General features: G+C 34.9%; 1 protein-coding gene across 1 annotated transcript; it reads right to left on the bottom strand.

Moving 5' to 3' along the window:
* Positions 1-13,484: 13,484 nt before the first annotated feature.
* Positions 13,485-14,924, bottom strand: LOC108340073 (embryonic abundant protein USP92). Its single transcript, XM_017577299.2, has 3 exons — positions 14,875-14,924; positions 14,419-14,524; positions 13,485-14,303 (listed from the first exon to the last, which is right to left on the bottom strand). Exons 1-3 carry the CDS (start codon positions 14,911-14,913, stop codon positions 13,651-13,653), a joined length of 798 nt encoding a protein of 265 aa, XP_017432788.1. The 5' UTR covers positions 14,914-14,924; the 3' UTR covers positions 13,485-13,650.
* Positions 14,925-15,144: the final 220 nt, after the last annotated feature.

Here is a 15,144-nt window from a genome sequence, read left to right as displayed (position 1 = left end):
TTTGTTTTATTTAAAGAATTCTTTCTGTTTTTACTAAAATAATTTTCATTATCTTTCAAAAGTTTAACTAGTTTGATATCTTAATTTTATTTTTAGATTTCTAAGATATTTTTCATCTTATTTCATTTATTTTTCTTTGTGCAATTTGATTCGATAGTGTATCAAATTGTTTCTAAGACATATATTCGATTACTCTTACTTATTTTTAAAATTTTTATTTGTTGTTTATTTTTATCATATAGAATTTTGTTTTCATATTTTTTAGGTAAGTATTTTTATTTTCTAACTCAAGTGTAATTCTATCAACACAATTGTATTAAAAAATCTCATTTACTATCATATAATAATTTAGTGTCATTATCATGAATTTATCACCATCCAACATATATTAAAATTTAAAAGATGAAAGATCTATACTAAATTTCAATTATGATTAGTTTAATCTTTTATCTTTGGGGGATTTCATTCAAGTGATATATTATCATTTTTATTAGTGTATAAGAAAATATATTTCAATAGAATTTGAAAAATAGGAGTAAAGAGACATTTAAAATATTTTAAAATGTTAATATTTGTTTTTTTGTAGTTTTGTAAAAATATTTTTAAATTTTATCAACCTTGTTTCATTAACGTTTACAAATTTCATAAATGTTTTGGTTCTTATGAAAATTTATATGGTACTCAAATCTAAAATATATAATTATAATATTGTGTTTATATATTTGATAATATTGTGTTTTTATTGCAAGAAATTTTTATTATTTTATAAGAATAAATTAATTGATATTGAAACATTATCAAAGTTGGTATGGTTAGAGGGATAAGTACGAGTGTATACCTATTATCCGATGAGGATGAGGATGAAAAAAAAATTTATTTCCGTTCAGTTTGGGTATAAGGATAAAGATGAATTTTTTCTTTGAGAATGTGTATGTGATAGTGAAACTCATCTTTATCTCACCTGATTGCCATCCCTAGTCATAAAACAACTAGTTCTCATTTATTATAAATGAATTTATTAAATATTCAATAGATTAACAAATTTAGGATTATATAAACAAAAATTATTTTCAAAACTAATTAATTTCTGAGCTTATTTTATTCTAAATGTACTGTATATGATCGAGTACCTCTCGATCATACCAGTATAGATCTTGTCCTTGGATGAGTACATGTTGGACTACTAAGTCGACATGTACTCGGTGCATCCCTATTCTACTAGTTCAACATCAGACAAGACACTTGATCACCACAACCTAAGCTTAACTATGACGATTTAGAAACCAATGAGTATTTGGGACAATGAGCCTAGGCCAATCCAGGTAAAAGCCATAAATAGTAAGTATAAACACATTTTACGAGGTATGTTAATTACGTTTCTCAATAGTTACACATTTATTGTTTGTTGACATGAGAGACTAACTTGAGCGTTAGAGTGTCTTATATAGACACAAACCCCTTTCATCTTATGGAGAACGATCACTTAGGAGGAGGACGAGTACTTTGAAGATTGAAGGTCTAGAAAGTCTTTGGAAGTCTTTACAAGGTACATACTTGGTTCCGCATGATCAATTGGCACCCAGCGTGGGGCTGACTTGTATTTTGTGAAGAAAGATAATTTATGATGTTCACAAGAAGTAGAATGGTAGAAGAAAGAGAAGTAGGACTCTCCGTGACTGGCATGAAGTACCTGATAAACACTAGAAAGGGGGGTTGAATAGTGTTTATGAAAAACGTGTTTTGCAGCCCTTATGATATAACACGTTGTCAAGCGTGTAAAATTTTCTTTAAAGGCTTAGACGCTCGAATTGAAATATAAGCTTTGTAAAGATCAGTATGCTAGTCAGAATAATTTCTCTTGTAGTGTTTTTAAGTACTTCCTTTAAAGTAAAGGATCGTTTAGGTTGGAAGTTCTTATATTTTCAAATGTAAAGCTCAATTGTAGATTTTCTAAGAGGATCGTGTAACAAAGAGAAGAGAGAATAACACAAGAGATTTTATACTGGTTTGCTCCAACTGAGCTACATCCAGTCTCCTCTCTAGAGGGTTCCACTATAATCTTCACCCGATTACAAAATGAGTATTAGCACCACTCTTGGTACTCAACTACCTCGCCGAGAATTCATTTGAGTATTCGCACCACTCCTGGTACTCAACACCCTGCCGAGATTTCCTTGAGTATTCGAATCATTCTTGGTACTAGACTACCGCGCCTAGATTCCTCAACTCAAAAGAGTTCAGTTGTAAGTATTTTAATTCTCTTGATAATTGAAATCAAATATTGCTTACAAATAATTTAGACTAAATCTCTCCACGAGAGGGTATGAATACAATAAAATACAGTCTAAACATTCACATGTGTTTCTCTCTATGATCTTACAACAATAAGAGATTTGACGCTTAAGTCGAGAGTATCTCTTTCTCTTTTTTCTAGTCTTCTCTTTTCTTCAGCTCAAATGTAATCTTTTTCTTTGAGCTCTTTTCTCTCTTCTTCTCTTTAGGATGAATTTGACGTTGTAAGCTTTGCGCACTTTGGCTATCCTCTATTCTATTCTCTTGATTTTCTTCATGAAAAATCTTCTATTTATAGGCTTTATGAATATTTGTCCATTAGATAGCGTTTGTAGTTCATAGCCTTGATGCTTGTGTTTTCTCTTTCTTCTTTTCACAACAACCATTGTGTAAGTCAACTTTGTCACAACAAACATGCTTTTTCAGTCCTTTGCTTGAAGTAGGTTGTACGATCTTTTAAGACTTTGCTTTAAGAGAGGAACATTCCATGATTATCTCTTTTGTCTTTAACGTCCACATTTGATATTTGATATGTAGCATTGTGGATGCGTGTGGAATAACTTATCTGCAAAATTAGAGTAAACTGTGCATGCAAAAAAAATAACTTTTCTTATCACTTTTGATGTTTTTGAACGTTGAGCATTTAATGTCATTTAATGCTTACTCAGAACAATAAAGTATTTTTTGATTTCCTACTGTTAGGTAGCATTTTTCAATTAAGCTCTTTTAATTTGAAGATACCAAACGTATAGATACTTCATCATAAGATGACATGTCTATTTCGCTCATGGTATCATTTAGATTTAGGTAAACACTTCTTTTGTATATGTTTGTGTTGATAGGGGGAGCTATGGAAAGCTAAACCCATATCTCATATATGAGTTTTTTATGATGAAAACATAAATGTTTTAATAGTTTCTTGCACACATTAAGGAAAACTGCTATTTATATATTTGATTATGCTTGAACTATATGTTATGCATTGTGTTTATATCTGTGATTATATCTGTGATATGCATATTCATTGGTTTTGAATGATAAAACTCTTTGCACCCTGTATATCTGGATGAATAAATTATTTACATAGTTTATAAAATATGTTTCAATTAATCTGATATCAGTACATGTTTAATTGTGGGAAATTACTAGTTTTAACCGATTACATTATGTGGATAATCGATTAAAACTCGTGTCTTTGCTTATACTTGATTATTGAGTGCATTGATGAGTTTAGAATGAAAAAGTTTTCAAATATGTTTAAGTATGGTACTTGGGATTACACTCTTTTCTTAATCGGTTAAAATACGTGTGCTTTGAAAACTTGTTTTCTGATAAGTCATAACTACTATAAGAGTCATATTTTTAAATGCTATGACTTACATTAATTACATAATCGATTACATGCAATGCTTAATCTGTTAAATGTGTAGAATATAATTATGTTAAGGAAGTATTAATTACTTAATCAATTACATTAATATCATAATCGATTGAATTGCGTGAGTGCTATTATATTTATAAATAGATTCATAGATTGTTGCATTAAATAACTTTTTGAATCATAACTTTCATATCTGATAAAGTTTGTTGATTTCTTAATTGCAGGAGCGTCTGTTCTCCAAGAATCAAGAAAAATTTCATTTGGAAAGAAATCAAATTAAGTATTCTTGAAGAGTTGTTGTACTTGCAAAGTCTGATAAATCTATACTGTGAGGTGTTCTTCTGGAAGATTAGAATCGCTTGCAACCTGTTGTGATTGTGGTTCCCTGCTGCTGAGGCCAAGAAGAGAACTTCTGAAGTTATGGTTACTTTGAGTGTGATATCTCAAAGGGGTTGACAGAAAGATGATTGTTCTTTCTAGGTGTATAATATAGTAGATTTAGAGATAGAGAGGAGAGTACATTGAGAGGATGTCTCTGTATTTCTTGTTGTAGAACTCAATCTATATAGTGGAATTCTTTCAATCTCTAGTTGATTGAAAGTAGACTGGATGTAGGCAATTGAGGCCGAACCAGTATAAATTGTGGTGTTGATATCCTTTCACTTTTACATTTCCTTACTTTCTTTATTTGCTTGCATTCCAAAAAAGGTTCAAAGATTTTGAAAAGAGTCTTAAAAGAACAATTTTTATAAAGCAAAACCAATTCACCCCCTTATTGGTTGAGAAACTTGGCCTACTATTTTCTACAGTCTCTTTGTAGACAGATAATGTTTAGCTTTCTCAGGCTTTCTTATATCTTTTAGTTAAGTCTTTTTGTCGAAGACATTGTCTCGACCTATTTTCGTTTTCGAGAGAAGCCAAATACTTAGTTCAGGTACTTTAAGCATTGAGAATTTAGCTCAATTCTATCTTAAATACTTTTAGACAAGACATCATTTTGTCAATTGTCTAGTTATTCTAGCCTAAATATTTTTCTATTTCCCAGGATCTAAGTGTTTTCCTTTGATTTTTAAGTTTGGGGTTCAAGTTATAGTTTTGTTTGTTTGGGGTTTTGGCTCTAAGTTTTTCTCCTAGGTTGCTTTTTGATCTTTAACTTATTTTAATATTATTTGAATAAACTTCAAAACATGAGATCATTTGTTCATATAAACGATTTTGTCTTTAACATGACAAAGCCGCTATAGTAGAAGCCCAAGCGAAGATGCAACAAGAGTTCACCGAGTTTAAGAAAAGAAGTTCTTAGGAGATGGACACCTTGAGGGAAGAGAATGCAAGGCTGAAAAAGATGGTTGGAAAAGAAAATGTAAGGAAACCCATGCTAACATGCAATCAATATAGAGAACCCTACCTCGCACTAGTCCTGTTCGTGGAAATGAGGAGGAAAGTGAGTACAACCGTACCCCAAGACACAATTACCCCTCAATAGTAGGAGAGAGCCATCGACATCCCTTCTTAGACGATATCATTGATAGCCCACTTCCTAAGCAGTGGAAGACTCTTACCTAGGATCGTTATGATGCTAGCACTGTCCTAAATGAGCACGTTGTTGTCTACACCACCCAAGTTAGTTTGTACTTGACTAATGACTGCATCATGTGCAAAGCTTTTGCAACCACTCTAAATGGGGTATCCTTGAAGTGGTTCACCCGCCTTCTCCCATATTCCATCAACTATTTCGACATGTTGGCATCATCCTTTACAACACAATTCGCAATGAGATACCGTCATCATCTTTCCTCCCTCACACTCCTCAACATTTGACAAGAAAATGGAGAACCTCCACAAAATTAAGGTTGGGTACGGTTGAGTTGAGGCAACGGGCCGCTATGCATGCAGTTGAAGGATGTGAGAGCTAAGACAAACTAGACTCACATAAGAAAGGTAGGTCATGTTAGAGAGAACTTAGATTTGCTTGTTTCTTGCATTACATGCCCCTTAATGCTCCCAAGTACTGTGTTCACTAGTAAAAAAACAGTTTTTTAACGCGCCTAATATGCCTCGGTTTTCAAAAACTCAAAGCGTATTAAAATACAGTGGCATTTTTGTAATTAAAACGAATTTATACGCCTCGGTTCAGTAAGAACCGAAGCCTATGCGCTATACGGTCTCGGTTATTTATGAAACTGAAGCATAAAACCCTCTACGACAAGCCCTACTGCTTCGGTCTTCTACGAACCGATGTCATTTGGGAATTTATGTTTCGATTTGTGTTTTAACCGAGGCATAATCTTCGTGTATAGGTTATCTCTCGAGACTTTCCTCCCACATCCATTCATGGTTTCTCTTCTTCGTGCAAACCCTATTCTTCACCTCTATTAGGTTCTTCATCTCTCGTCCAACGGATGGCGGTGCAACGACAGAGGTGCGACCCATGGGGGTTTCGAGTTCGCGCAGCAGCGGCGACCCACAACGTCGACTGTGATGGCGAGATCCTTCAGAGCTTGTAACAGTGGTGGCTGTTCGCTGTACCCATGGGGGTTTCGAGTTCGCGCAGCAGCGGCGACCCGCAACGTCGACTGTGACGGCGAGATCCTTCAGAGCTTGTGACAGTGGTGGCTGTTCGCTGTTTTCATCTCGCGGCAGAGGAGGTTGGAGATCTGTTCTTTATCGCGAAAGGATGGCAGATCTGGTTCGCGTGGGCTGCAGATGCGAACGTCGGAAAGAATGTTGCGGAGGCGAACGTCGCAGGATTTGCGATGAGGTTCGAAGGAGGTAGAGAAAGGTTCGATTTTGGAGGCGGAAAAGGACTTTGTCTGGCGTAGCTCCGTGAAGGCGGGTGGGCGGAAGAGGGCTTGAAGGGTGGCGGCGGTGGTGGATGGAGGTTTGCGGGCAATGGCGGGTTTGTTGTTGTTGTTCGGGTTGCGGAGGGCGAGGCGTTCGCAGAGGCATGAGGGACAGAAGCCGGTGAAGGCTTCGTCGGGGTGGCGGGGGCAGGAGGTGGAGGGGCGGTGGGCCTGCGACGGTTGGGGTGGCAGGGACACTCTTATTTTCTATTTTTCTGCAGCTTTTTCTTCTTGATGGTTGTTTGTCTTTTGTGTGTGCCAGAGATCTTGAAGAAGTTGAATTATTGACATCAATTGTTGTGTTATCAAATGTTGTTGAATGATATGATATCATGTGCTGGTTTTGTGGGAGGTTTGATCAGAAAAGCAACAAAGGAAACTAACCAGTTGTTTTATATGGATGTCTTCAATTTGAGTTCCACAGAGAAAAGAGAAAAGAGAAAAGATATGGCTTGGTGCAATGTTCTAGAGATGTCACAAACGAAGGATGCAGAGAGTGTGCTTGGAGACAATATTAGTTTTAGTGTGACAGGGTCAAAAATCTTATGGCTCTTGAAACATATTCTGAACCTGAAGCAGAATCTCTGCCTCTTAAAAAACCAATTAATTACTCTTTGATATGGAGTTGCTGATTCACCACATAATGGAAGTGCTTATTTTTGATTGCGAAATCCTCCATTGCGGTATATCTGAAGAGCATACTACCTCGGTTCAAAGGAACCGAGTTCTATTCCTATATTATTTTAACTCGGTTATATAACCGAGGCATAAAAGTGCAGACCTTTTACCTCGTTTGTATATGCTTCGGGTCAAGAACCGATGCCTATAGGCTAAAATAACCGGTGCCATAGCCTCTTTCTATACTAGTGGTTGATGGAAGCGTTGTAGGAAAATCTCATGCCCGCCAAGAAAATCTCGAAACCTGTTGAATGGTGACATGAACAAATAGTGCAAATACAATCATAACAATGGCCATACGACTAACGAATGCGCCATGCTTAGAGATAAGGTTGAAAAGTTGGTATGAGCCGAAACACTTGAAACGGTTATAAGACGCAATAATGAGGGAAGTTCGCCTTCTGGATACCGAAGATTCAGCTAGTTAGATGAGAAATAAAATAAATTAATCGAATCGTAAATGAAAATCCAAATCTTTAAACGTCATTTGAATTAAAATAAGTAAACTAAGTACCAACCAAAAGGTGAGAACCTATCCACCTTCCAAAGTGGACCCCTCGTGGGTCCACCAATTTGCTTTCTTTATTCACACCACCATGCTGCATTATGTTTCCTACTGCCAAAATAATCTCCTGATACCCCCTCCACGACATGGCCCACATAAACAATATCAATACTGCAAGTAATGTTTGGAAAGTCCAATCCCATACTTAAATCCACACTGCAAAACCTTGCACATTTACCTCTTAACCACTAACTTTGTAATCACTCCATCTGCCACACCATGCTTATTTCCTACTTACAGTTTCCAAAATTCACCTCTGGATTCAACATCAACAGGCCCAGTAAAATATAACCCACTAGTACATTCCAAGGTGTTGCAATATCAGCTCCTAATACTCAAGTGATCTGTTTATCCAAATAGCCCCACGCCAGCCCCCTACACCAAACGCGCTACTATGGGTTAGTCTCCAACAAAAGCACCTGTTAACTAGTTAATAACCAATAAATTTCCAACGCCATAATACACTAACACCAACATACCATATTACAAAAAACGTGATTATGTAGTGGTAAAACAACCATCATATACAAAAAAAAATACCTAAGTTAGCACTTCCTACACATAACACCAAGTAGATACAACCCCGTAAAGACCTCATATGTGTCCATGCATCTAACCTAACCTAGTCATCATCGTTCCTACCCTTCTCAGTGTTAGTCATCATCGTTCATCCATGTGTCCCTTCCATTGGAAACCTGCCAGGAGCCGGGTGTCACATGCCCACTTACAGGGAATATTGACTGCCCCCACACATCACCACGAGACTTTCCAATGTGCTTTGTCCTCACTCGCACACTTTTCGGGAAAATTTTCAGAAGGTCACCCATCCCTATATTACTCCAAGCTAAGCACGCTTAACAATGGAGTTGTTATGGGTTAGGCTACCGAAAAGCAAATGCATTTTGGTTATATGAGTAGCCAAATCAAACCCTTTAAGCTATCCTTCAAATGTATAGTCCCATACCTATAAAGTCTCTAGATCCATCTCATTCCGGTGTATGTTCGATTCATCCATGTGTCCCTTCCACTAGAAGCTTGCCAAGAGCCGCTCCTTGTTTGTGTCCCTTGCACATCGTGCCTCTTGCACCGGCGATCACTCCCCGTCCTCGTCAGTGCCCGGGTGTCACATGCCCACGAGCTTCTACTTGGTTCGTACTCGAACCACACCGTACTGGGAGAGGCTAGGCTCTGATACCACTTGTAACGCCCCGACAACTTACAGGGGATATTGACTGCCCTCACACATCAACACGAGACTTTCCAATGTGCTTTGTCCTCACTCGCACACTTTCCGGGAAAACTTCCCAGAAGGTCACCCATCCCTAAATTACTCTAGGCTAAGCACGCTTAACCATTATGTTCTTATGGGTTAGGCTACCAAAAACCTTCTTAGCAAACATTCCACTAAGAATGAAACCAACTCCATTGGTGTCAGTACACTGTGATTGCCAATTGACAATAACTATAGCTAATAACAAGAATTACAATGAAAAGAATAGATATATACAATTGAGACAAAATTTGGTGAAGCAGTTGCTAAAGAGTGGAACTATTTCCATTGACTATGTGAAGTTAGAACGAAATTTAGCAGATCCTCTGACAAAACCCTTGGGAAGAAATATGATCTTAGAAACATCGAGGGAAATGAGACTTAAGCCACTAACAAACAAACAAGTGATGGTGACCCAACCTTTTTTATTAGAGATCCCATGAATAAGGTTCATATGGGTAAAAATAAGTCACTTGTTAATTCTAATAGCACTAATTTGATTTTAAATCAAATATGTCTAATTCTATGGTGTGTGTGTGTGTGAAAATGCTAAAGACTACATTATTGAGAGGTTAAACTTTGTAATTACTCAAAGTTTTTAATGATTTTCATATCCCTTGTGATTGGTGTATGCTTTGCAGCATACACTTGATGAAATCACCTATATGAGTGTCAAGTGGGGCCGCTTGCATGAGATCTTGGTATGATCTCTAGAGCACTCAAGAATACCGGACACACACATGGCCTAGTAAGCACATCACAACGTAACAACAAGGATTGTGGGGATGTATTATGATTGATAAACCTCTAACACACTCAAGTGACTTTGGTTCATATAGCTTGCTATACCAATTACACTGTGTGTTAAGTTTCTTGATCTAGGAATGGTTTATATAGCCTGCTATACCAGCTCTGATGCATTACATCTTATAAAACCCATGATTTTTCTTCTTTTCTTTCTTTCAATTTTTGTTTCTTATCTTTTACAATATTGGGGGATTGTTATAAATTTTGAATATAATATTGCAAAATATCTTGTTGTTTTGGGGTTTCAGCGTAAATGATGCTGCCAACGTTCTTTTATTAGGTTGCAACGTTCTTATTTTATTAAAAATTATATTCACTAGCAGATTTTTTGGCAGATATTTTGGATCCTTTGAATCATGGGCCTAGTTCACCAGCTGTATAAATAGAGTACTTCATTCACTCCAAAATCATCATAAGAAATCACTCTTCTCTCATTCTCTCTTCTCTCAGTTTCATTCTTTATGTTTTCTTCTTTTTCTAAAAATATTCTGGGTTTATTTTATTTTCTTTTTAGAGATCCTTGCTAGTTTTGAAATCCTCAGAAGTTATGAGAAGTTCTTGTTGTATCCTGAGGGGCTTGCGCAATACACCGCGGATAAAATCCTTTCTTCGTGATCTTTATTTTTTTATTGTCAGCTTTTACAACACTCAGAACTTTGCCTTCGTAAAGAATACCCTGTTTTAAAAAAAACATGATCCTCAGGAATCATGCAATCAAGGAAGACCCACTAGAAATCCACAGTTAAAAATGACCAATGATATTTTTGTAAATAAAAGTTCAATTAAGGTGTGAGATTTAGACTTTTCTGACATCAATTGGTTATAAGAAGTCGGATTTAGACTTGTCCAATGTCCTTTCTGTGCAAAACACAATCATTAGGACAATAATGTATCTTTTTATATTCCAGACCCATTGCAGATTAAGTTTTCTTCGCCTCGTAATTACGGATAGGTAAAGTGTTATTTTCTAGAAGCATCTCCTTTAACAACTCTAACAACTTTGTGAAACTTTTATTGGTCCATCCATTCCTTACTTTTAAACTAAACAACTTCAAAGTTGGAGCATCCTCAATACCTCTCTTACTATGAATCATTCTTAAGAGAATCATACAAATTAGCTCTTCCAAAATTTTCTTCACCAACATCATGTATCATGTCCTCTAATAGATCACTCAACCATTCTTCCATATAATATGTTCCTTGTGACATTATAGAATTGACTAGTACTTCTCCATGTGAAGTCTAAATGGTATAAGTTCTCATTATACTGATCATGAATAGATGGTCACCCATATTGGCAAAGTCTTGAAGTATTTGATTAAGACAACGAACACAAGGACAAAAATATGTCTCGTTCACAAAGTTTGCATTTTGTTAAACATATTGTAAGAACTTCGAAACTCCCTTTTCATATTCTTGACTGATGCGACGAATCTATAATATGTTCGTAACAAACTTCATCAGTCTCAAATTTTTAACTCTCACAAGGTTACATCCTACCTATTCGGAAAAATTATTTTTCATAATTACTAACACACATACAAAGAAGTCTAACATGATAAATTTGATAAGATTTTAGCATCATTTCGCATTGGTCTCTGAAATACACGAAATGAAAGTGGTCACAGATGACCACAACCAAATATGCATATGGAGAACAATACAAATAACCTCAATCAAAATTTTCTCAAACTTATCCATAAACTCCAACAAATATGTTATAGCAAATTATGAAAAATAATTTTCTCAAACTGTTCGATTGAACAATTCAAAATTTAATACAAATGATTAAAAGTTTAATCTTTTGTGTTAAATCTCAAACAGAAACTAAGTTTCACTAAATGATTTCATACTACAAATATATTCAAAATTTAATCAACAATATATTGTGAAAAATCAATCTAAAAAGTTTACATGACAATCATAATTAACACAAGAAACCTAATTAATCATGCATAAGAGACAATGTATAATAGAAAAATAAACCACATCTCCAATAATCAATAATCAAAAACTAAAAATCATGTCTCCAATAACCAATCACATCTCAAAACTAAAAATCACATATCCAATAATTAATAACCAATAACCCATAACCAATCACATATACAATAACTAATAACCAATAACCAACCAAAAAATGAACCTTCTTCAAGGGTTGAAAATGGATATCACGAAATAGTAGAGGGAAAGAGTTTTCAAGTAATGGAGATTGGGCACAAGCAATGGAGAGAGAAAGTGTTTTGTATGCCGTTGTCAAGGAGTGGGCACAAGCAATGGAGTAGGCAAAGAAATGGAGATTGTTCGTCAACTCGCGCATAATAAATGCACCATAAGCCAATGAAAACGAAATTTAATTGGTGCAAATGAAATATAATGGGTCCAAACAACATTTATTCGATGCAAAATAATTTAAAACGATGCAAAGTAAAGAAAATACATACTTGCTAATGCTATGGCGAACACGAAGGAAGAAGACAAAGCTGTGAGGAAAAATGCGTAACTGATGCTAGCGTTTTGGAGTTGGTGAAAAACAAGGTATTTGATGTTGGACACCCCACCCTCGACATCTAAATGCTATAAGGCGTCTAATTCATAAAATAAATAAATATTGGCACCCATTTTGACGTCCATGGGGAATAAGATCCTATGTCTAAACCATATTATATGTCGGGGGCTCTGTAGCCGATGTCTAAAGCTAATAGAACAATGCCTTTTCAGTTCTTTTGACAGACCATTTGACGTCCGACCTGAGGGGGGTCGACTTCAATAATATATGTGACATCAGAGACCCATGTAGCCGACGTCTATAATGACGTTTTATTTACAAAAATTATCATCAACATCTTTTACATTGATGTTTCTTTTATTAGATGTTAAACACATTATGTTAAATACTATATTTGCACTAGTAGATGTTGCATCCTTAGACATTTCGATACCTTTCGTCTAATTATTTTAAATTAAAATGCTTTAAATTAAACAAAACTTAAAAAATATACATTTATCATATTTAAATGAGTATGCCATCAAAATATCTGGTTAAGGATTACAATTTTTTTAGTTATGATCTAGATAATGATACACAAGCTTTTAATTATTCCACATTTTTATATATAAACAATTAAAAAGATGGTATGACACCATTTGACACTCGTGTAAAAAAAATATAATTATAAAAAATAATTTTTTTATTTGTAAAAAATAAAAAATAGTAAAAAAATAATGTTAGAGTGTAAAAAAAATTTAAATGTCAAAATAAAACTTGGACAAATTGGTACTTTTATGAAGGTACCACTTACAAATATATTTTTTCGAATTATACATAAACATCACATTTTTATTTTATACCCGTTCAACATCAACAAAGAAGTATTTTTATTTTAAAATATAAAATAAGTTAAGATAAATAAAGTATAAAAATATTAATTTTTTATTAACTATTAAATAAGAGTAAGAAGATCAAAAGGTGTATGTTTATAATTTTCCTATTTTAAAGTTGAAAAAAATGGAAATTTTCAAAGTGTTGCCGTTATCTTTGTGGTCTTATATCAAGAAAATTTTGAATCAAACATTAACCAATATCAAATTGAAATATACATCTGTGTTACCAACATAATAATTAATAAGACACACATAGCTTTAACTAGGTTAAAACTACAATAATCCATTTGAAACACAGAACCATTTCATATGCATAGACATCACTTTGAACACAACTCATGTTACAACATGAACACCCACATGAAAGTACTTCATTATTGTTCATAAGAAACTAACATAGATTAAACATGTTTAGATATATATATAACATCTAGGCAGAACAAGATTCCTTTGTTCCTAGATTTGGTACCCAAGCAAGAGTCTTGTTGCCAACAAAATGGCAAACAGGTACAGTTCCAGGCTTGACTCTGAGAACTTGATAAAGCACAACAGGATCCATGCCTCTTGTATCATGGTGGCAAATGGTTAGTGCCTTAGCTTTGGCTCCATCGGACGCTACCAATGGAACCATATAAGTTGTTGTTGCATTGACTTGGTGGCAATAAAACACAACCTTTTCAAAGTTCAGCCTATGACACATAACAGCTTTTTCTCCAACTTTCTTCACTTCCTCAACGCTGTATCGATCATGATTCTCGTCAAAGGAACTTGAAACCACCCTTATATTCTTCCCAAGCTTTGAAATGGCAAAACCCATCATTGATTCCAACGATGCTGCACAAAACTTGTGTTCTCCTTTACCAGCTGCTTTCCCACAAACCTCATCAAGACTATATTTCTCTGATATTTTTGCTTGTAACCATGCACCAAAGGGTTGGCTTGTTGTTCTTGTGGATGGCTTTGTATCAGAATAGTTGTGAAGACCCAAACGCATCATCTTTCTAGGATGAAGGTCGTGTTCAAAAAAGAGAGTCCAATATTGCTTCTCTTCATTCACTTTGATCGGCAAATTGGTTTTCTTTGCTGCATATACAACATATGAACAACGATAAAAATCAAACCAATCTTTTTCATCACATTTTTATTTACAGTGCAACAAGAGTTAGCATGTTTTGATAATAATATAGATGTAACTTACGAGGAAACACTAGATCTTGGAGAGGCTCCGGCACTGACGTGTTTGGAAAAACAGAATCCCAGTAATCTTTGGCAGATTGCGAGGCATCGATTTTTCTGAGTGTTAGCTGCAACAGAAAATGTTTAAAGTAAGACAAGTGTTACAACAGGTTCAATAGCATATTGAAGAATTTCACGTACTTCTGAAGTTTATCTTTTCTTTTAGCTTAGATATGTTCTTTATTGTACTTTGATCAAATCTGAAAATGAGTTTCTTGAAGGTTAAGACAAAGGGTCTCTTTCATTAGGTCAAACCATAACTGATCAAATCTTTACGTTGTGTGGCTTATAGGTTAGGGTTTGTGAGGCTTTTTTTATGATGATGAAGATCATACATTCTTGAAAATCATGTAAAATGATGAAGTTAAAACAATGTAAAATAATGAAACTAGCAAAGATATGGAGGAAAACGGCTTACACATAAAAAAGCTAAAAAGATTAGATGTCCAAACTCCATTTTTTCTGTGAAGTGAGATTATGGGAACCTGTTATCGAGTTTATATAGTGAATTTAGTCGACAGTTGCCACCTTCTTTGAAATAATTGTGTCATAGTTTTTCAACAAGATGAATATAAAATATTCTGCCATCATCTATCAATTATGGCAACTATTATTTTTTTATTCAGCTGTGACCACTTGCCAACCAGAAATTGATCCCAGCACACCAGAACGAACTGTGACAACTACC

Source organism: Vigna angularis, chromosome 5, assembly GCF_016808095.1.
Source record: "Vigna angularis cultivar LongXiaoDou No.4 chromosome 5, ASM1680809v1, whole genome shotgun sequence".
In the NCBI taxonomy this organism is placed as follows: Eukaryota; Viridiplantae; Streptophyta; class Magnoliopsida; order Fabales; family Fabaceae; genus Vigna; species Vigna angularis.
The sequence above is the reverse complement of the archived record's forward strand: the minus strand, read 5'-3'. Positions and strand labels throughout refer to the sequence as shown.